The sequence below is a fragment of the Macrobrachium rosenbergii genome, chromosome 44, assembly GCF_040412425.1.
Source record: "Macrobrachium rosenbergii isolate ZJJX-2024 chromosome 44, ASM4041242v1, whole genome shotgun sequence".
Lineage (NCBI taxonomy): Eukaryota > Metazoa > Arthropoda > Malacostraca > Decapoda > Palaemonidae > Macrobrachium > Macrobrachium rosenbergii.
The window spans coordinates 15,178,004-15,202,855 of NC_089784.1; the positions used below are offsets into that span (position 1 = coordinate 15,178,004).

General features: G+C 38.6%; 1 protein-coding gene across 1 annotated transcript in view; it reads right to left on the bottom strand.

The window, feature by feature from the left end:
* Positions 1 to 24,852, bottom strand: part of LOC136829226 (uncharacterized) — a 118,567-nt gene that overhangs the window by 680 nt on the left and 93,035 nt on the right. Inside the window, 3 exon segments of the mRNA XM_067087527.1 lie at positions 1 to 1,855; positions 21,815 to 22,102; positions 22,104 to 23,199. The exon segment at positions 1 to 1,855 is cut by the window's left edge and continues 680 nt beyond it. Of these exon segments, the coding sequence (XP_066943628.1) occupies positions 1,565 to 1,855; positions 21,815 to 22,102; positions 22,104 to 23,147 (1,623 nt within the window). The 5' untranslated portion in view covers positions 23,148 to 23,199 and the 3' untranslated portion in view covers positions 1 to 1,564.

Here is a 24,852-nt window from a genome sequence, read left to right on the forward strand (position 1 = left end):
ATGATCTCTTTAACAAGGAATTCTCAGACTACTAGCGTGTAAGATAACGAATAATAATTAATCAAATATTTGGGCCATAAAATGCTAGCTAGCACGATGATTACTATAATTTTTTTATCCTGCTTTTATGAACATATCTATAAGATGAAAGTTCTAGAGAAGATCACGTTGTATATACGAGCTTAGGAACTGAGGACTAATTCTAAAGTTTCCTATTATATTTCTCTTTTGCGTGCTAATTACGTGGCATTGCTTGAGGCATCTCGGGTCTTCGTACCCTTCCTGCAAGCCCACGGAGGGAGAGAGAGAGGGGGAGAGAGAAAGAGAAAGAGAGAAAGAGAGCTGTTTCTATGGGAGTCCACAGTCCTTAATAACTCGAGGTTAACCCGACACTGACACGACTAACCCCAAAGGAATGGAAGCGGGAGTCTCGATTCAAGCGAAAAGCGACCTCAGAGCACGTACAGATGAGACCCACAATAGTCATCGCGCTTCAGCCTGCCTTGTCAAGCGTCTGCCTCTATTTCAAACCTGTCGAGACGTTTCCTCAGGCACATAGTATGGAATACATATCTCATGTTTTGCCTTCCCTTATACGTTATGGAAGAGATCCATTCTTTATTTTTTCTCCACACATCTATGACTACATCTCGCAACTTCCACATTCTAAGTCGGCGAATGACCTCTGGAAATGGAGTATAGCACACCTTTTCTCATTTCATAAAATAACTAAATCATAATTACTTTTTAATTATCTCCTCGAGGGTTTTAAGCAGCACGTAGCTCAAAAGCTCATCAGACCCAAAACGTTCATTTAAAATGTTTATCTACAATGGTTAGTATAATACATTAGAAACAATGTTAGAAGAAAAAAATTATCGGTGGTAATATACACCTGGAGTGAAACGTATACCGTTCTTGCATATTTATCAGACTTGAGAAAAATAGTGGCAATGTAAAATATAACTAGATTTGATTCCAAGTACATTAACAATATTTTTCAATAGACTAGACAACATTACCTCTGATTACCCTGTTGATTCATTCCAAAGCATAAGATACTACTGCTTGTAATATGCGCTCTGGGATCACTGGCTTGAAGAGACCTTGAAAACTCGAGAGCTAGTGGATTGCAATGACGTCTACTTTGGTACAAGTAAGTGTTTGAGAGGGCTACTAATAAAAAAAAAATCAATACACATAAACTAGCAACAATGCGAGACGAAATTTTTAGGGGTTTGGTACAAAACGCGTTTGAAATTTAAACATACGTAAACGCGCGGGCTTTTAAAGATTGCAACTTCCCATTGCAGCTGCCTGGTTGAGCTTTGTTCTGGCAGGAAATAAAGAAGGGCTCCGATAACGATATGCTTAAGACTACTACGCTGATTAACGGCTCCGATCAAGAACCAGATGCTTACATAAAGACAAAACTAAACTAGGCCTACGCAATTTCAGCTACAAGTAATGATATGAAAGACGGTTGTTTTGATTGTAATTAAACCTACAGAGAGAGAGAGAGAGAGAAAACCAAGTTGACGCGAGAGTCTCTCACTCCTCCGGTTCACCTCTTCTTTGACTTCCCTTTGCTCTTCGTCGGCATAGGGGGATCCGTGCCGTACTGCTCCCGATACTTCTGCCTTTCCTCAAGCTTCTGGCGTAAGGTTAGAAGCGTCGTGGCAGACGCCCCTGTGCCCGGCCTCACGTGTTTTCCGGTCAAGGCCCTGGGAGCTCGCTTGCGCGCCCTCCCGGAGGCTTCGGAGGGAGAGTAGTCGAAGTCGTCTCCTCCCGTGGTGCTTGACGGGAGGGTTCCACTCGGGGAAGCGGCAGGTGATATTGGGGAATCCAGCGATTCCTGTGAATGGAAAGGTTGAATTACTAAGGATGACAGTAAATAAAGCGAACAGATATAACAGTAATGAACCTGAAAGTAATCAAATAGAAGGACTGAATAAATCAATCGAATTATTTGTTATTCTAAAATTTTAAATTAATTTCTTAACCATAAAAACAAAATTTTAAATTAATTTTCTTAGAGAGAGAGAGAGAGAGAGAGAGAGAGAGAGAGAGAGAGAGAGAGAGAGAATTTGCTATGCTTTAAAGGCTTGAAAGTTACTTAAACCATAATTGATCTTGTGTATGGTTACACCACTTTTTGTATGGTTAGGAAAACAGGTCAGAAGAATCTGGTCCGGAGTCTCTCGGCCTTCTTTGTTCAAATACCCCTCCCGCCGCCCCCGCCCCCTCTCTCTTTCTCTCTCCCTCTCCCTCTCTCTCTCTCTCTCTCTCTCTATTGTTAGTGACATGCGTGCACATGCCAACTAGAGCGGAAGAGTATCTTTCAGCTGAAGATGCTGGAAAAAACTAGTCTGAAGTAAGTAAAATTGGGACGACGAATGATTATTATTTAAAGCAATATCCCTTATGCATCACTTACACTGAACAGGCTCCTTTAAAAATGGAGATAGTTGCTTTACAATACACACACACACACACTTACATTATATATATATATATATATATATATATATATATATATATATATATATATATATATATATATTATATTTGTATATATGTAAAATGGACAGCAGCATAGTTAGGGTACCCTAATAAACTTTCTCAGAGACGATTAATGAATACTTTTTTGTGCTCGATCCTCTCTTGAATACAGGGATTATTTTCACACGAACTCAGACATCATCGTCATCATTATCTGTGTTCTGTCACCACACTTCCCACTGTTCGTATTTTCCGTTACGGTGGCTCAATGCCGCCATTTTTTAAAAATTAAATGTAAGCTTATCAGTCATTCCAGTTCTCGTCCATGCTCTATGGCCTTCATTCCCCTTACCTACAACCATACCCTTAATGCATTGCTTCCAGCATTCCCTTCCCTCAAGACCTTTCAAAGACCAGTCCACAATTCCAGTCCATAATTCTTCTACTACTACTAGATCTTTTAAGGTGCCTGGGAAGGGCTTGAATGATTCTCTTGACCCTTTCAGTCAAAGCACCCTCGCATTTTCAAAGGTGTCTTTTCTGTAATCAGTACATTGGCGCCACGCTCTTTACACCGACTGATTTTTTTTTTTTTTTTTATGAAATTTAGGTTGTCAGGCGCAGCATTTTACGTACAGTTATCTCTGAACTCAAGAGACGGAGATTGTAATTAAAAAAATAGATTAACAAGTAAAAATTAAAGTAGAATAAGATTGCTGCGTAAAATCATTTATTGCTAATCCAAACAACTAAAAGTGAAAATGGTGGGCTCTGTGAATTAATAGTAATTTTGCGTACAATATTCGTTTATAACTGAAAGACGGGACAGTGAATTAAAACCATCATTCATAATCTGTTGTACTGTGAGACTGTGTTCTAGGCAAAGCTGCTGCCTTATATCGCAAGTTAATAACCGTAGCTGCTAAACCTTAAACGGGAGAGAGAGAGAGAGAGAGAGAGAGAGAGAGAGAGAGAGAGAGAGAGAGAGAGAGCACTGGACGTCCGCTGAACGAAGAGTCAGGTGTCTTGATGAGCAAGCAAGAAGCTCGAAGAAGAAAACGAAGACGGGGAAAAAAAGACACAAAGAAAACACATTATGAATGTCCAGCAACCTAAAATAATAGTAATAAAAAAGCAATGACAATTCCAAACTGCGGTAAAATGAAAGAAAGATGGCCATTAAGGATTTCGGTCAGAAGCGAAGGCCCTAAAATGTTGAGGAAATGACTCGACGATGGCGGTCATTGTAAGCAAGGAGAAGGAGAAACTGATTTCTTATTTTGAATCCAATTGCTGGTAATTTTCCTGTAGCCAGCCCAATCCACCCACCCCTCCCTCTCTCTCTCTCTCTCTCTCTCTCTCTCTCTCTCAACTGCGGTGACCTTTAGGCTCTGGCCGTCTCATTATCCCTCTGATTTTCCTAGTTAAAAGGATGATGGCTAACTGTCACTTCTTTGCTTATTTCAAGGCCCAGATTTTTCACAATAATCCAGAGTTAAGTATGTAACTCACGAACAAAGAAATTAGACATAGCGCTATAAGAAAGATAACTGTAGCAATATTAAGCATTATCTTCTGTTACTCCCGAACTGAATTTTCATTGATAACTGTGCTTGTGAATGCATGTTTGTATGCATGTATTTGGGTTTGTATGCCTCTAAGCTGGAATGATGTTTAAAATGTGTCATGACTCAACAAGCTATCCAGACTGGGTACCATAAATATTTGAAAGGGTTGCTCCCCGCAAAACAGCCAGCGAATGGAATCAACAGACGACCTGCTACAGACGGTTTGAAGTTATCTGATCCAAGAGGCACTTCGAATGTTAATCTTGCACCCTAACATTTGTAGCCTCAAGATTGTACAATAAGCTCTCATCAGGAAGACTGGAAATATCGAGTCTATAAAGAAAAAATTAAAGGCTTCTTATCTGAGTGTTAAATAGTGTGGATTTGACACTAAACACGGAGTACACTGCATGATTATTCGAATGTTTCTGCTATGGTGAATGTGTCCAATGAATTTTTGCGGGTCCCTCAGAGCACCCTTGGTGGAGTGTGGCTGGTTGAAGTCACCTGTAAGTAGGCCTATGTAGTCATTAACCCTTGCAGTCACAGATTACACGACGGGAAGATTTGCAAAAGCACACGTCACCCAAACACTATATATATATATATATATATATATATATATATATATATATATATATATATATATATATATATATAGTGTTTGGGTGACGTGTGTTTTTGCAAATCTTCCCGTCGTGTAATCCGACTGCAAGGGTGAATGACTACATAGGCCTACTTACAGTATATGTTTTATATATACAGTATATATACACATACTATATATATATATATATATATATATATATATATATATATATATATATATATATATATATATATATATATATATACATATATAACCTATATATATAAAATCGTATGTGGGTAAGTTTTAATGTGTATGAAAAGCAAGACAGAAGAAAGAATACACAAAATACGCAGTAATTCAGAAATTTTAAAAAAACTTCTACCAGTTTTCTGAACACGAGGGCTATGGAAGGCATGGCACAGAAAAAAAATCGCTGCGTCATAAGCCTATTGCATGTTGTCCTCCATAGAATTAGGCTTAAGGGCTTAGAACAGGTGAGCAGAGCCGAAAACCATGACAATTACTTCTTGAACATGTGGCGCTCAGGGGTGTAATGACCTTCTAGCGTGAGGAAAGCAGCATTTGCCTCAGCCCATACATCCTGTTCAAGGGGGAGCTGGTCGCCTCTAACCACTCTCTCTCTCTCTCTCTCTCTCTCTCTTAAGTGAGAGAGAGAGAGAGAGAGAGAGAGAGAGAGAGAGAGAGAGAGAGAGAGAGAGAGAGAGCCATAATACAATATGGATAAAGCGCTTCCAGCGAAGAAATGTCTGGGGTAGCCCGCTTTGCTTCTGAGTATGGGCCCTTTAAAAAACGGTTCGGTCTCGTTTGAAGTTTAATTATGCTTCCTGTCTGGAAGAACCTGTTTCGTTATGGGCGGTTTCGCCCGTAGCGACGGGATCATAAATTATATATATATATATATATATATATATATATATATATATATATATATATATATATATATGTATATATATTTATATATATATATGTATATGTATATATATAATATATATATATATATATATATATATATATATATATATATATATATATATATATATTATTCATAAATTGTGATAGAGCGTGTGTGTGATATATGGACCAACAAAAACTGAATCATAGACTAAAATATCCCAATTGAGTGGCCTATGCCGTGTACATTTCATATGCATCAGATTGCATGCACGCTCTCTTAAGAGAGAGAGAGAGAGAGAGAGAGAGGAGAGAGAGGAGAGAGAGAGAGAGAGAGAGAGAGAGAGAGAGAGAGAGAGAGAGTTATGAAGTGGAAGTAGTAACCTGCCTGATTCTCCTGAAAGCCTGTGATTTGATGGAATTTCCTAAGTTGACGTCAATAAAATGCTCGGACACGAAGTTCACAACGTGAGACTGCTTCCCATGATTCCTTCTCGTAACAAAGAAAAGCCTCTCGTCCGCTATAAATATCACAGTTAATGTCGCTCTAATACCTGCATCATCCCCCGTTGCATAACCATGCAAAACACTGAGAGTTATTAAAGCTTGAACACTGCATGAAATGCTCGGCTGCCCCGGTGTGGGGACAAGCGATAATCGCCTCTGTGAAACGAGCTACCAAGGATGACCGGACGACTTTTTTCCCCCATCCCTTTATTTTCTTTTCTCATTTGGCATTCAAGATCGCCGTTACGGTGATGAGTGGGTTATGCAACTGCCGCTGCAAAAGGAGGCAATGTTTGCCTTCTTGGGTCTTGCCGTGGAGGTGCTTTTGTTTCGAGTTTATATAAGGAAAGTGTTATAGTTGTTTACCTGTTCCATTATTCTTCTTTCTTTGGCATACTGTTTCGTTAACAGGCTTTAGAACGTAGTATATGTTCTGGTCTGTCCACGTACGAAATGCTTTTTCGCTCCTCAAAATTCACTTGAGGGTTTTCACTTGAAAAGTCCTGAATGAGCATACGATTTCCACACACGGTAGTGATCATGACACAATATTCAGGCTTAGCTGTCAAACAACCGCACTTTTCACTTTTGTAATCCGCGTGAAATAAAGAAAAAACACAATACATACTTGAGATTTATACTGTAATGGTAAAAGTCTTCTGGTTCGTTCCATCCCACATGAGAAAATACATTCCCAGTTTTGGATATGATAAAACATTTGAATAAAATGACGTGTTGTTAGGGTCGTCTGAGTAATTATTGGACCTTGCGGTGTGCCGGGGAGGGCCTTCAGTTGGGGGTCTGGGATGGAGGTACTGCTTTCCTGAGGATGTTGACCAGTTGCCAGCGTCCAATTTCCATCCCATTTTTTTTCTTTAAGTCTTGAATTGCATAATAATGAACTTCCTTGAAGCGATATTTTCGTTTTACGTGATGTTGTTTCACGCGTGAAGATTGCTGTGAGATTGGATACGCATGTGTTGCAATTAAAATGGAAATTATACTAGATAATACTACAAGCTTGAAAAAAAAAAACCATTTTTTTTAATCTTGCCTCCACAGGTTTCCCGGTTAGCTGCCAACTTTGGCATGAACGTACAGATTTGACAATATTATTCAAATTAACCTGTAGAATAATATAATAAATTCGAAGGACTGACATCTGGTAATCCTTTGATCAAAATAGCCCTAAAGGTACGTGTTGACCTTCTCATTCCTCTCCTCTTCAGTAACGGAGATAATAGCCATCTTTTGTGCTGTCATTGTGGACGTTTTTGTCCGCAGGGCATTAATTCTGATTGCTGGTGTCGCTGGGTCTATTCATAAGAGCACCCTCTCGTACATCCACGTGTGCTTGTTTGTGTAGGTCTACAGGTGACTGAACAATCGGCTAAAAACGGGAGATGAAGTAGTTATTTGGTCAGGATTTCGAACTATCCACGTCCAGCACGTGGAATTTTCTCTGTATTCCACGAATCACTGTTACTTGCTGCACCTTACTGTTCTATACAGATATATATGAAAGTCCTAGCTTTATGCCCTTCACCTCCCTGACTGCGACCCACCTCAGCCTACTGACCACTAAGTGCATGATTTCCAGAGACACATTATATTTTTCAGGAAACGGGCCCAAGTCTCGCCCTCTCTCTCTCTCTCTCTGTGGCGGAATCGATCTCGGGGTGTCTTGCCGGAGAAGCAAGGCTGATAATCCCTGGGCCAGGAGCGCCAATATATTTTCATTTTTTTTTTTTTTTCTAATTCGCTGTAGCACATCTGCGCGAAACGAGTCTTCGAGATGACTGCTTATAATCAGATGGCGGGGCCGTTTCCTGAAAACTTCAGTTACCGCCTGACCATCCAGCATCGGGCCGTCCAAGATTGTTCAAAGAAACAGAGTTCATTCTGCTAATTATCTTGTCTTGGTGCGATTTAAAAAGACCAATGACTTACAAGGGGAGTTTATGACGATCGCATTTTCATTGAACATTTTCTTGCTGTCTTTATGACGCTAATAAAGGGTAGCATTTACAGGAAGTAAGGATTATATGAAGGTTAATGCAAAACAATTCCCGTTACGAATTTGGCTATAAAATGAACAATGAATTGTTACGGGATTTTTTCGTCGAGACCCTATTTGTTAATAAAGGCTCAGTCAATGATACACTCCCGTACACATTGACGCACACATTTAAATGTATAAATATGTGTGTGTATGTGCATGTTTACGAGACTGAGGTATAAAAGGAAGATTTTCAGAGAAGTGTAGAGCATATCTTTGTGTCTCCCTCAACATAACACACTCCCTTCCTCGTCTGCCTTTGCAGCGTCTAAAATCAACACTACAAGAAAGAAACCCACCTACCATCCATCTCTCTCTCTCTCTCTCTCTCTCTCTCTCTCTTAAATAGTACTGAATCTCAAAACACCATGCCATGGGATCAATACGAGTAATAATGCTTCAGCACTTGAATTGTTTGATACAAAACAATACCTTAGCGTGTCATTTGTCTACATATAAGTTATAAAGATGAAGAGCACTTACTAATCTGCGAAGCAGTGGAAGTTTTAAGTATGAAAAAAAAAACGAAAAGATATTTCACGCGTATTAAACATTTGCATGCAATCTAAAATGTGATTTAACCAACAGACAAATTGGAAATAAACTTTTGTTACAAAAAAAAAAAAAAAAAGTCAAGATTCATAATATTCACTGACTGAGACTCACAACGTTACATGAACATTCTGAGCGCACAGCTGAGAAGAAATTGGTTCATCACACATGAAATTATTTATAGTAAAAGTCAAAATAACTCAGGTGGCGCAACGCCATTATTGGATTCTGGATTGAATTCCAGGAAGAAGGGCTTGGTTTGTTGACCGGCGCCAAAGGTGACCTTTAAAGCTGATTTTTTTCTCTCTCTCTTCATGTAAACTAGACGAGACTTTTTTTCTATGTGCCACGAGAGCTTATTCAACCTTTGGTTAACCGAAGTATCTTGTGGAAGGCTAGCAAAGTAATATGTATTATATTTACATATGAACCAACGCGAGTAACGATGTTTAATTTTGTCATTGATGCCTGAAACTGTTTGTTCATTTTTTTTCTTGTCTCGTATCTATCCTTTATATTTTAAGCCTGACTTCTGTATTTCAGAGTCTGATCAAAACGAAAGGAGGAGGAGGAAATGGACGTGAAAGTGAAAACTTGAAGTTATAGCCCTAACAGGGAGTATGCCTCCGACAAGCCGCCATTATACGAGTACATCGTAATTGAAGTCGGTTACAAAATCTATGGCTCTAAATCGGTGTTTCATTTCTCATGGATTAGAAATATCCTTACAGTAGATATATTATTTAGTCGATGACGGTAATCCGTCACCTCTTCATCGAAATGTACCAAACCCTAATCACCCACAGGGGTTCACCCACTGAACGTTTTCTCGCTGATTCATCTCAGTCTGTTCAACCGTTCTCGAGCTGAGTCAAGACAAACACAAATTAAGTATATATTAGTTTAACCAGACCACTGAGCCGATTAACAGCTCTCCTAGGGCTGGCCCGAAGGTTTAGAATTATTTTACGTGGCTAAGAACCAATTGGTTTTCTAGCAACGGGACCTACAGCTTATTGTGGACTCCGAACCACATTATAACGAGAAATGAATTTCTATCATCAGAAGTAAATTTCTCTAATTCTTCATTGGCCGGTCGGAGAATCGAACGCGGGCCCAGCAGAGTGCTAACCAAGAACGATACCAACCCGTCCAGTGAGGAACTAAGACAAACGCAGACATCTGGACTATGGAATTGGTCTCCCTGAGGAAGTAGTTTAATTGGAACGTCAAAAGTTCAAGCGAAGATGTAATGCATTACTACTGTAATAGAATTCTCCTTGAATTTTAATAATTTACATTTTGATCCCATTTATTAATTTGTTAATTTATTTATTTTTTTCTCTTTAGATAAGTGAGGTATCGTCTTTCTATTTTACCCTTTACATCCTCTTACTTCTTTCCAATGAACACCATAATCTTTGGAAGCTTGAATTTCAAGTCAGTGGCCCCTGCGGGCTTGTTCCATGTAAATTCGAATCATTCCTAATTTTGCCTAGAAGCAATAACCAAAATTTCTCTTTGGATTGGGAAAACGAATCCGCATGAGAGAGAGAGAGAGAGAGAGAGAGAGAGAGAGAGAGAGAGAGAGAGAGAGAGAGAGAGAATGTAAAGTCCCTATGTTTGAAATCGCATTCAAACGAGACACTCAGGGGGGGCAGGAAAACAACCACAGTCCACGGGTACCGTATAACCGAATCCCGACACGTATCATGATGCAGAATAAATTCTGTCGTTGCCAGACGTACAACCAAACCGAAGTTGCGGAAAACTGGCGAATAGCAACAGGAAGGCAGTCAGCTCTAATTTGCGGTGAGTATGACGTCACTACTGTATGGTTACGGAGCGGTTTTGCGAAGGGGTTCTACTTTTCCTTGCCGTAGATCGTTAAGACATGTGGGTCTCTTTTTTGCCTTGTGTGTGGCGATTAGAGTTCCTTGGTAAACTTGTGTTGCAACGAAAGGCGGTGTGTGTTCGTTACAACAACAACAACATAGTTCCTCGTTGGGAGAGTCGGTAGCGTTGAGGGCTAGCACTTGCTAGACCCGAGTTCGAGTCTCCGGCCGGCTAATGAAGAATTAGAGGAATTTATTTCCGGTGATAGAAATTCATTTCTCGCTATAATGTGGTTCGGATTCCACAATAAGCTGTAGGTCCCGTTGCTAAGTAACCAATTGGGTCTTAGCCACGTAAAATAAGTCTAATCCTTCGGGCTAGCCCTAGGAGAGCTGTTAATCAGCTCAGTGGTCTGGTAAAACTAAGGTATACTTAACTTTTTTTCTTAGCCACGTAAAATAAGTCTAATCCTTCGGGCCAGCCCTAGGAGAGCTGTTAATCAGCTCAGTGGTCTGGTAAAAACTAAGGTATACTTAACAACAACAAAATCAACAACAATAATAATGATGATAATAAGTATAAATAAAAATGACAAAAACTAAGGTAAGCATTACGAAAATGTAACAACTCTGATATTTACAATAAAATGAACGGCCTAGAAAACTGATGCTTTTCCTGGGAATTATAATAATATACTAATGATAATAAGTATAGTAGTACCTCAGTGCTCATTAAAAGATAATTCCTATGCGAACAGACCTGTTACAGATCGTAGATGTGAGCTGCGTGGGTTCGGGTACTGAAAAACGATCCATAAAGAAGTGTTTCCCTTAAGGGAGCCATAAAAATCGCCATGAAAGGGTGGCGAATTAAGATTTTTTGGAGCCATAAAAAGGAGCGGCCCGAGCTATTCTTCTGTAATTATAGCGAGCAGTAAAATCCGGGACGTGTTTCGTTCGCGATTGCGATACAAAGGGTCTGTTTTGATTGGATGAACGGAGGAATAAAATAGTGGGTGTGTGTGTGTGTGTGTGTGTGTGTGTGTGTTTGAGAGAGAGAGAGAGAGAGAGAGAGAGAGAGAGAGAGACAGAGAGAGAGACAGAGAGACAGAGAGAGAGTGAGAGAGAGAGAGAGAGAGAATGAATCGTGAGATTTTGGGTATGGGCTAAAAGCCAAACACTGAGGAACTTAGGCTTAAAACAGTAAACAGAGGGAGATCGAGGAGTTGGACAACAGGATGAGATGCCTAGAAAGCAAATGAAATGAAGTACAAGGATCTGAGGGCGAACCTGTGAGAAAATCCAACATATGCCTTGAGTATTAATAGTTAGAGAAGAACGACAGATGAAATAAATGAAGTGGGAATGGAGGTAAAGTAAAAGATTAAAAAGTGGGCGCAGCTGGGGACCGAAGAGACGCTGCAACACCCTTTAACAATACCTGCAGTTCTAGTACCCTAGAGAGAGAGAGAGAGAGAGAGAGAGAGAGAGAGAGAGAGAGAGAGAGAGAGAGAGAGAGAGAGAGAAATACATTCACACCGGTGGATTTTGTTTGTGATTGCGAAAAAGGTTTTTTAATATTTTCTGTAATTATCTGCACAAGGACATTATATGAAATAAAGTAAGAGAGAGAGAGAGAGAGAGAGAGAGAGAGAGAGAGAGAGAGAGAGAGAATCATGTTTGCTAATGTTCGCATATGTATATCGTACGATCAGATGATGAGGGAAACATAGGAACAAACCCTAAAATAATTAGACTCATTATCATTACCAATATATATATATATATATATATATAATGATAATAATGATAGGCTCATTATCATCACCAATATATAATGATAATAATGATAATTCTTATTCTGCAACGGCGGTTATAAGGCTTTGAAGTTTTCTCACTAGATCTCATCATTGATTTAGCATCAAATGAATAAACATTAACACACCACTTGTTAATAATAATAATAATAATAATAATAATAATAATAATAATAATAATAATAATAATAAACAAAAGCCCTCAACTGAAGAAGTAAAATTCCACAATTGTATCTGCGTAATATACTAAAAAATGTCAAGAATGAAAATGATGAGTTGGAAACTTGCACGCTTTCGGGAGCCGCATAAACAACGTGAACTCCCATGCCAGAAAAAAAAAAAAAATAAAAAAAAAAAAACAATTTACGAGTTCCCATTGGCCGGTCTCTTTCTTTTGTTGTTCAGCGAGAGCGACGGAAGAGCCTCCATTTTGGAAACTGCCAAATAACTTTTTTTTTTTTTGGCATAGGATTCAACGTAAGCTTTGTTTATTTTAGCTAATCGGCTATTTATTGTTGATAATGAGAGTGGAGCTGGTATTTTTTAAATATGTTACTCAAACACTGTTAAGGATTTTAGATCTTCATCAGTAATAATAACAGGAGCAATAATAATGATAATATCAATAATACCAATACTTATTTTAATGATAATAATAATCATAATGAGTTCAGATAATTCTTGCCCAGGAGCCCTTCATGTAATGATTATAATGGCTTTACAATGTGCGTGTGTGTGTATGTTTGTTTGTGTATGTGTTCCAAAGCATCGCCCCCTCGTCTGACAACTGAGATGTTATGAATTTATATTTTCCTTCGCAATGAGCATCCTGTGCAATTAGTGACAAAGAATGATCGCGGAGAAGTTATTATGCTGCCAGCGGAAGCCATTATCGTATTTCACATTTTGCCTTAGACTGATGAATATTTCGTAGGGCATGGCGGCATGCAATTAAAGCCTTTTAATAACCAGTGGTGCTCCCTGGTGCTTCCGTTTAAATCTTCCTGTAGGTATTGTTAAAAAAGCAAGTGAATAGATGCCGTACAGGAATTCATCTCAATAGATAAGGAAGCATCCAGAGACTCAGTGGCAGTTTTTTTTTTTTACGTATTGTGAAAAGAGCACAAGTTATGGAGTCCTTAAATCTTACCCCAAAACTGAACCAGTTTAAGGCATCTAAGATCAGCAGGCACTGTGTTAAATACTATTAGAACGTTGGGCTGTCTAGGCTTTATAAAAACAGGTAATTCATAAGAGATGTCCTCGAACTTGTGATTTATGCAATGTCATCGCCCGCTAGTCTTTTGTTGGGACTGCGACAACACGCTATGTCGTCCATCCAAGCCCCCCACAAAATAAATAACCTTGAGGTGTCGACTGATGTCTGGCATTACTTTTTGGAAGATGTTAATACTGAGGGGGAGGTTCTAATTAATTTTGATTACTAGAATTAGCATGATGAAAGACTCGTTTGATAATACTCCGTAACAAAAATGATATCAATTATCACGGAATTTATCATCTTATGAAAATTTGCCCCTCCCCCCCCTCTCTCTCTTTCTCTTGTACTGTTAATAGTGAATGAAACGTGTGAGTGTGTGTGTGAGTGGATAAAGGAACTCGCTCTTTAAATCACACCCTTTCATTACGTCTCTGAGTAATCTGCTGGAATGTTATTTATCATGAATGTCAAACGATTTAAGGTCGACCAGACTTCCTTGGAAATTACTGGGTAACGAAGGAAACAGGTGCATAGCTGCACGTCCGTTCTACCTGAGACAGACTTGTATAAATCTGTTGTTTTACGTAGGTTAACTGAACTGCTCACCATTGCTGGAGTTTCCATAGAAATTCTATGCACTAAAAGGCATGGGGAATTAAGTCTGAACAACTTACTCAACAGCTGGTGTCTAAACGTATCATAATAATCAATAAGAAGTTTAATTTAAATGGGAAGATACTGTGCAGATCGACAATCGATTACTCTGAATGGCAATGGTATCGGTTAATCAAGATTCTTACGTATGAGATGTTCTCTCTCTCTCTCTCTCTCTCTCTCTCTCTCTCTCTCTCTCTCTCTCTCTCTCTCTCTCTCTCTCTCTCTCTCTCGTATTCCTAATAACAAAGCTGAAATTAAAAGATGATTGCATTCGAAACCACAATCCTCTGAAACTAGACCCACGAAAAGTTGAAATTTGTTCACCTGAACAAGTTACTTCGGAAAGCCCATACCAATCTTTCACAGAATAGACATCTCACTTAATTCACCTCCTATAAATCAGGATCCAGGGAAGTTCTGGATGCTGCTATAAATATCTGATAAATGTCCATGAAGTGTATCAAACAATTACGGCAACGTATGATTATTAACGACAAGTTCATAAGAAACAGTTCCTCTATAGAAATTAACACATGGCAGGCACTCTGTGAGTTATTAGCATAGTGAAGACTGTTCCTCTGACAATGTTCATGTCAAAGCATTCCTGTCAGAATAAGAAAGAGAAGAAAAAAGAAGCAGACAGGAAAATGACTGCACGTTCTTGACTTGCTAAGTACCTTATGCATGCAACATTTTGACATCTTAAGTGTATTTAGCTGCTCTCTCCCTCTCTCTCTCTCTCTCTCTCTCTCTCTCTCTCTCTCTCTCTCTCTCTCTCTCTCTCTCTCAGAGACGATTATCCTACATCAGTAATAAAGATAGTGTCTAGGTTTTTTTCACTGACATTGTTCTGGTTTTTGCTCAAGATGGAAACGGGTTTAACAATCAACTAAATTTGCAGCCTTATAAGGAGGTACGTGAGGGTCATTTGTGAATCTTAAGAGCATTCGTGCATTTCTCACACAAATACATGATACACACAGCCACAGACATGCTGATACATACATACATACACATACATACATACACGCATGTATATATATGTGTGCGTGTGCATGTGTGCAATTTTCTTTTTACAGGATCCGTCCAGAAGTTGTTACTATTCCTGTCTTCAGCAAGTATTTTTGGGATGTGGATGCAAGCTACACTCGCTTCCCCAAGGATATACGAGGCGCTTATGAACGACAGCTTTTGGCTTTTCTTGGTAGCCATCTACTGAAAATCTTGATCATAAAGAAAACTTTAATAAAAACACTTTTAATTTACTTCTGAATAATAATTTCATCTCGAGACCGACTTGAGGTGGGTCCTTATGCAATGATTATCAAAGTTGGCGCCTAAAGAATGCGAACATAGGTTTTCATAAATAAAGAAAAATGCTACACCATGCATGAAAATCAAACGCCATTTAACCGAACTTGACAAGTGTGCTAAACAGTAGGGGGGCGGGGGGGAGGGGGGGCGACTGACGAATTTGTCCTCAGACATTACAAGCAGTCATCAGGGGAAGGACCGGGTACCTCGAAGACTGATGACATTTTGCGAGTGTTCAGACACAGAGAAAAACACGGTCGAGGCTTTGTTAGAGTGGGTATCCGAATATAACAATAAGAGAAATGAGCAGTCGTCTGAGAAATGAAATGATTTCTCTTTCCTTTGGGCCTCGAGTGCCATTCCATTAAAACACTGAAGGCACGAGAAACGCCTCACCTCAATCAAAGGAAAAATCATTGACTTCATTTCTGAGAGTCCCTTTGGAGTTATTTGTCTGGTCAGTAGACAGCAAGAGACCTTCATGTTTACTCGACTACAAGAAGGAAAGGAAGACGACAAACGGGCGGTTATGCTACGGTAAGCGGATCGAATCCGAGAGCGAACGCGCAGTGAATAGTTTTTGCAGTGTTTTTTATACTTGGATAAAGCGTGTGGACACATCGATAACCTTCATAAATGAGAGGGTTGGCTTAAGCTAAACATTAAATCATGATGAGACGGTTATTTTGCCTATTCAAAGACAGCAGAAAATATAAATAATTCGAAATCAAGAAAGCTTTTGTCATACTCATCTTCGATTTTATCGTTTAGGACGGAAGAATTAAAAAAATTATGCCATTGCCTTGTTCTATCTTGTTGAAGTAAGACACTAGGGCGTTAAATAGAATAAAAATGACAAATTAAGACACTTCTTCGAAGTAAGACACGCGGAAATAAGATAAAAAATAAATTGCAAATAAAGAATCAAGTTTGTCTTGTTCGCTCTCATCTTTGTCGAAGTAAAACAAGTAAGAAAAATGAAAATAACAGCAAGACAAAACAAAAATCAAGCGTGTCATGCTCTATATCTAAATGGTAAAGTACTAGTAATCTGGCCAGGCAGCTAGTTCATGTTGAAAAAAACCACAGGCCATCAGAACTGGATTATAAACTGTGATCAACAATCAAAAGCCCGACATTTGTAGTGGCATATGGTAGACAATACGTGGATTTTTCCCCTCTAATTTTTTCTTCAGTGCGAAAGGTTTGTTGGTAGGTCACGCCCATTAACAGTGTTGCAAACGCTTTCCGGAAACATATTTCAAGTCTGCTAGTGACACGAGAGAGAGAGAGAGAGAGAGAGAGAGAGAGAGAGAGAGAGAGAGAGAGAGAGAGAGAGAGAGAGAGAGAGAGAGAGAGAGAAAGTATATCAGCGTAATAATTTATCCTAATTGTTACCCTAAAGACAGAAAGAGTGAATCCTCTAAGGATACATATTTTAGCCTAATCGTCATCTGACACGCACACACACACACACACACACACACACACAGAGAGAGAGAGAGAGAGAGAGAGAGAGAGAGAGAGAGAGAGAGAGAAATACGTCCACATTAAGTCTTATGGAAAATGGCTTCATTATAATATTTCAATATATTTTAATGATGTGTCTGAAGTCTCTAACAATGTCGTGTTTTATTCTTATTATTATCTGATACAATAAAAAGGTCGTATATTACGAAGTATATGTCTGAAGGAGCAACAAAATCACAGGGACTTCGAACCTTCTCCAGGATCTTCTTCAGCTATAATGAATTAATGCAAAGAAAGTTACGTAGACTAGAAAAAATGTACTAAAATAATATACAAGACTTAAAATATCAGCTGGATTCTTTCTTGGCAACAAGGCCTTGAGCAACCCCAAGACAACGTCATATTGTCTGATCTCTAAATCAGTTCATCGACTTTAGAATACCACAGAGGAAACTTAACAAACAACCATGTAAATAGCTTCCAAACTGTTTCCACAAAGGTTCAAGCGAAGATGTAATGCGTTGCTACCCTACAACAATTCACCTTGCATTTTACTCTTGTATTTTACTCTTTCATTTATATTCTTATCTATTTATTTATTAATTTATCATTTTTTCTGTTATAATAACTGGTCTCTTCTTTCTGTTTTTCGCATTATCTTTTGTATCTTCTTTCAAGTGAACACTATATCCTTTGGAAGCTTGAATTTCAAGCTCATGTGAATGTGGGTTTACTTCTGAATAATAATAATAATAATAATAATAATAATAATAATAATAATAATAATAATAATAATAATAATAATAATAAACACGGACTCTGGGGCTGGAACTACAGTCGCATGACCACCGGATTGAAGGTTTGTTTTTCACGTTATTTTCAAACCTTTTTGAGTGCATATCATTTAGTCTGCCTTTTCTTTGCAGCAGAAAAAGAGCAAGGAGGACTTGAAAAATCCTTCAATTATGCATCACCTTCAGATATGTATACTTCTGATTTAAGTGGACGACCAGAAATCCTGCCGTTGGCAAGTGTTCCCCCATCACTTAGAGAAAAATAACAGATTATTTTCGAGACCTTAATAAAACAAGAAATGGAACTACGGAGAAACATAAGCACGAAAACGGACGTGTACAAAAGGAACGATATGATATATATAATGATGATAATCGTAAGCGATGTCAAAAATATCCGACAGGCTTCGTAGCGAACGGGTTCCACGTTCTTACGGTAATCGCATTTAAATGAACGGATGAATAAAACCGCCCGATGACATTTCACACAGCTCCCTATCTCTTTGAGATTCTCCAGCTGTAGAATGGTGGCTAGGTAACACAGCGATAGAATCCTAGAGAAACTGGTTTTCGGCACCCGTTAAAGTGAAAGGACTAAATGGCTGTGTTAAACGCCTTGTTTCCAGGTCCCTCGCTGTACGCGAGACCGATCATTGGGTCCATCTGTTTATTAACGTCCGCACCAAGTAAAACCAGGTGACATTAGCCGTCGCAATCTCTTTTATCTCTGTCCTAATGGAATGATCAGCGGTGCTTACAAACCGGATTGACTTCTTGGGCTAAACGCTGGAATGCGAATTTACATCAGCTTCGTGTTTGGCGATTTCTATTTACTCTAGTTCACTGCTGATGTCGTTTGTTACAACTGTAACTGCTGTTGTTGGTGTTGTTAATGCTACTGCTATAGCATCGTTATGGTGTACTCTTCCCTGCTCTGAGATTCGACGAGAACTCAATTTGTTCACATGCAGATTTGTTCTGTAATAAAGGGAACTGGTTTTGTCTCTCCAATGGCAACTTCATCCTTGCTAGATAACTCAGACCTTATAGGATGGAGTTTGAAATCTTATCCATACACTGAGAAACTGTTTTGATGGTTAGTTCAGTCACTCTTATACAATTTTGACTTGATTTTAAACATCGTCTGATATCTAGTAGACAAGAATTAGTCAAATGAAAGATCAGCTGAGATGAATGGAAATAAAAAACCCTGCTTTCCTCAAAACTGTAAACTTAATACCTGGGAGCTCGTTTATCACCAATGCTGATCAACCGGTGTAATTTGATTCGGTTTTCACTAAAGATAATTTAGCCATTGAAGTTTGGCTGGGTTATACTTTTAATAACAACACAACCGGTGTAATTTGATTCGGTTTTCATTAAAGGTAATTTAGCCACTGAAGTTTGGCTGGGTTATACTTTTAATAACAACACCTGAATCTATGCAAATCTAAACAAAAATTGGCAGTGAAGCGATAAACTATTGATGACTAGTCTGTTCCTCAGGCGAATAGAACATTACGTTAAGAACTGGGATAATTTACTTCTCCAAGTCTTTTTTTCATAGTGCAGCAATGAACTTGAGCTTCCATCTACTGACAATTAGTCTGTGTCTTAGGCGAATGGAGACATTTAAAGAACGGGATAATTTACTTCCCTCAAGTCTGTCATATTTTACTGTTTTTACGAGTTTCATGGGAATTCGAAGTTTTACAAGTGAACTGTGCTCTGTTAGCTCAGCTAGTTAAACAGGATTACTTTTGTTCCACTTAGTGTCCTTCTTAAACACACATACATGCATACATACATACATAAGTTATATGGGATGAACGTAAAGAAATTGCCATGATTCAGATTGCATGCTCTTTAATTTTTCCTCGTGAGGGATTGCGATGGTAAACTGTAGAAGTATATTATTACTTCTATATTCATATTAGTTTTTTGTAATCTGTGGACAGTTTTTTTTTGTATAACGAACAATAATTTCTTTTTAGGTTTCAAATATTACTAATGAGGGATAAAGTACCTGAACAGCGATTGAGGGCAAATAAATACCAGACCAGAAAAAGGTGTGTTCGGTGTGTGCGTGCGCATGCGTGCTTCAAACAAATATTCTAATTTATGATGAAAGTCTGTAATCAGTTGCGAGGAACTCCTACAACAGGATGCGTTCTATTAAAAAAAAAAAAAAAAGACGTTTGAATATCCGAAAATAAGAAGAGGGATAACCACTAACCAGGAAATCATGACTCACTGTTCCATTTTTCATTCAATTCCCTCCTTTTCTTCATATATCATGACTTTAAATCATTATAGCCACGATTCAAGGAAACTGATTAAAACAAAAAACCACAATCTGAGATTAAGATGTATAAGAAAAAATGTACGCCCGGAATGACCTTCGAAACATCACAGTACCAAAAAAAAAAAAATAATAAAATAAAATAAAAAGTCATCCTAACGACCCAGGTAGTCTGGGCTCATGTAAGGATTCACCTAGATACACGAGGGACCATCATCCTTCAACCCCATCTTATAATTATCCCTTACGGGCAGAGGCTCTCGCTCGTATGTACAGACGGATTCACAAGCACATGGAAATAAATTCTGGCTTGCTGTCAAGTCTGAATACTGACGCGATTCTCATGTGAATGCAATTTAATTGTCGTAATGGAATGCATTTGTTTCACAACGGAAAATAGCTAAACAGTGCATTTGTTTTACAACAATGTTACCAAAGAACGAATCATTACAGTATGAAGGACCTCTGGATATGCTCTTTGGTTTGCGAACAAAAATTTTAATATACAAACATGTGTGTGTACATGCACACATAAAATAACAGGCCTAATTAAAAATACATTATAAAGCTGACTTTTAGTAGTTTTTGTAATTCAGATTAGCTTTTAAGGGCATTAGTTTTACGTTAACTTTTCTTTAACTGTATTTGATGAGAAAATGAGTGGAATTCAGTTACCAAATTCTCTTTCAATTGCGGACAAAGAAATGAAGTATCTTGAGTGGAAAGAAATATACTAAACATTTTTAAGTAACACATACTCACACAGACAAACATACACATACACACACTTAAATATGTGTGTGCGTGTGCGTATTCTGTCAGTTTTAAACTGACTGGTATATTTTTTGGAAAAGGAAAATATAACCTCGATAAAAAAAACATACACCTACTAAAGAAGCAGTCAAAGTTCAAAGTGATTAGCATGAAGTAGTTAGCGACAAGTAAACGGCTCAAAAATTAGTGCTGTCAGTACACATGATATATATATACACACGCATACACACATATGTGTGTGTATGTGTGTTCATACATAACTGTTAAAATATGGAACTACCTGAATGAAATTTTTGCCCGTCAAGCAATTAACGTACTGTATCCTTCAAAACCATCTGGTATCATTATCAGTGTTGTTATGTATATATCCAATCCTGATTCGCTTTTACTGGTTTTTAAACAAACTAGTTTGAGGAGATCTGAGTAGCATCGTGTTGCCCTGTGTAGTCTATTCTGAAGTCTAATCTGATACTCTGACATTTGAATTCCTAACAATTTAAAGTCCAATGTATTGCAAACGCAAGCTTTACTAAGTTGTTCTTTCGTTGCTATAGAAGGCCAAAGCCAAATGTTTTCATCTTATCAAATTTACTGAAGGATTTCAATTACCGATATATGTATATACTTAATAGTGTGGAATGGTTGGTTTGGATTAAGTCGGCAACAGCTGTCACATTTATCCTAAAATATATTTTGACCTTCGAAGATTTTTCTGTATTCTACATTCTCATATTTTTCATTATCATCGTGAAGTCACTGGATTAAAACTCACAATTATATATAAAAATGGAATTAAAGAACGAAGGAGGTTAAGGGGAGGGATGGAGATGGGGGCGGGGCGCAGTGTGACTGGACAGTGCGTCTGACGGGATACATGCGTCTACTACAATGACCTAATAAATTCCTTAATCTACAAAATCAAAATGATAATCCTTACTTGGGTGTTAAGCCTCATTCTCAAGATGGAGTTGAGACTCGTGAGATGGTCTTCATCCTCGGTCGTATCTTCCTCTCTCGCATCCTCCTCGAAGTCCTCCGAAGACTTCGACAACAGGTCATCCTGGTTGGAGTGTTTTTCTTCCATGTCGCAGTCGAGGCCGCTATCCTCCGAAGTGTGTTCTTGTCGGGGGACTTGGGCATGAAGGTGCGCTTGGCTGTGCAATTGCTTGGCACGGAGATTCTGAATGAGCTGCGAACAGTAAGTGTAATAGAGTATCTGGGATTGTCCGCATGGCGGACAAAAGCGCCTCCGTGTCTTTTATTGCAGACGGCGGCAAAAACTCAGTCGGCGTCTGTGATGTCGCCTGCAATTGCATAAGGGCGTTGAGGAGATGTTGGTTCCCTTGGTTATCATCACCACTCCCCCTGTCACTACCGTCTCCTCCGACACCAAATCCTCCTCCTCCTCCTACTCCTACCCCACTGCCTCCTCCTCCAATACCACTCATTCCCGATAGTGATGTCCCAGCAGACGAAGAAGCTCCTATGTTGGAAGGCAACCGGTGCTTCTGTCGCTGTCTCATGGCTGACTGATTTGAGCTTCCCCTGGCCACCACTTTTTCATCTGTACCCCGCCCGCTAAGCTCCTCCCCCGAGACGATGTGTCGTCTCTGGCCACTGAAGTTGTTGACTTTGTTATTGTTGCAATTATTGTTACCGTTTATCAAGAGGCCCTTGCAGCACGTGATGACGCTGGTGCTGTTTTTGGCGTCTGCATGGACAGTCGACGGGGGCATGTGGCCTCGTTCATCCACGGATGAAGTCGGTGATATCGACCTGGATGTTTCCAACCTCGCTCTTTTTCTGGCAGATTCTGGCGGGAGAGAGCTGAACGTTGGGCAGTCACTGGCAGAGGGGGGCGAGTATCCAGTGTAGGACGCTAAACTTAAGGACATAGGGTCAGTCGAGGTTGTGGGCGTCGAAGCACGAGCTAGGCTGTATCTTTTTTTCGGGATTGGAATATAACGACTGGAAGGAAAGGTAGGAGTAGGAAAATTAGCAGGCGGCGGCGGGGGCGGAAGGCGAGGGTCTGACGGCGGAGTAAGAAGCGAGGGTTGTGAATCCGGAGGATCTGCTTTCGGGACACATCTCGCGTATCTGCTCGCATCGGCCAACGACTTCCAAGGATTTTCCGCCATTAGAAATGGCTGGTGATGATCGTTTTTGTAGTGGTGAGGATTTGGGTGTCGCATGCGACCTTTGCCCGTGCTGAGGTCCATCGGGGCATCGTCGTGTGGAGGAAAAGAGCCGACCAGGCTCAGCACTTCCATCCCGCCTGATTACTATTTGGAGCAGCGTTGAAATCAAGTCTGCTTTGCGTCTCTGTTGAAGGAAAATCAAGTTGGATTAGGCAATTGGCTAAGGAAAGAAAACAGTTCATTGGTAATAATATGAAAATCATAATCAAGTGATGTCATGTTTATAAATAGGATATTTTTCATTGAAGAGAATGATTAAATAGCAACCGGAAACAAAAGAGAACGAATTATAGTATTTTTGTAAAATGAAAAAGACCAGCATTATTGTGAAATATTTATTTACAATAAAAAATTACTGAAGTGTTTAATATGCTCATTTATTCACAAGTTGAAAGCTTTTGAACTTTTATTTTTTGGCTAACGATTTTCTGGAAAGTTCAACTATGTCTGAAATAACACACTCGCTCTCTATGGATTTGTTCGTATCTATCTCTTAACATACTTCAGCTTTAATTATGATCTTTTATATGACAATTGTACATGCGGTTACTCTCTCTCTATGATTATATATATATATATATATATATATATATATATATATATATATATATATATTTTCTTATGACAAATGTTCGTGTTTACTCTCTCTCTCTCTCTCTCTCTCTCTCTCTCTCTCTCTCTCTCTCTCTCTCTATGATTATATATATATATATATATATATATATATATATATATATATATATATATATATATATATATATATATATATATATATATATATATATATATATATATATATATATATACAGTAAACAGAGAGTCCGTAAAAACACATCATAAAAGCCATGGTTTATTAAGAAATTTTTCACACATTGCTCAGTGCATCTTCAATTTGTAAAATCAACACAAACTTGAATTATTGTAAATCACAAAAAAATGATTTCAACCATCAATTTACTCATAATAAAAACTAAAATAAAACTTAACCGTTCTGCGTTAACTTTACTTAAAAAAGAACCACAAGAATTATGTAACGCAAGAGACGGACCCAGTGCTTAACAACCTGTTAGAGTGGAGGAGGACGAACGAATGACCAAGACACTAAAACCCACCCAAGACTTCGGTTATGCTAGATATAGAGCAGCAGACACGTTGGAGTTTAAAGACGGAACCAGCCGTTTAATGTATAGGAAGTCTCAAGGGTGTTGAGATAGTTATTGTGGCTTGTGTCACCAAAAATAGAAAAGTGCTTTTTTTATCGACTTCAATCTTGCATATGGAAGCATGGTTCCTAATGTTAGAGAATTCAGGTTTGCTAATTCTTTGTCCCTTTCTGGAACTATATCCCATTTGACTGCAATGTCTCACCTGCAACAACCTTCGGCAAGAATCAACATAAACACCGGGACATCCCGGCACTTAAATTTGTATATAATGTTGGATCTCACGAAGGTCGGCAGTTTGTCTTTGTGGTTGAAAAATGTGCAAGTCTTAAGAGGATTGATAGGGATACGGTGCATATTAAGGCAGCCAAACTCTTGTTCAATTATGTGTTTCATTTTTGTTATAAACTTATTATCTAAGATAAAAGGGATGGTAGCAAACAGTTTTTTCCTTTGGACTTTGTAAGAGGGAGTCGGCTTAAAAAATTTTTGGTAAAAGCAGCCTGTTAATAATTTTATAAACTACATTTTTGGATAAGAGTTCTGTGAATATATATATATATATATATATATATATATATATATATATATATATATATATATAATATAAATGT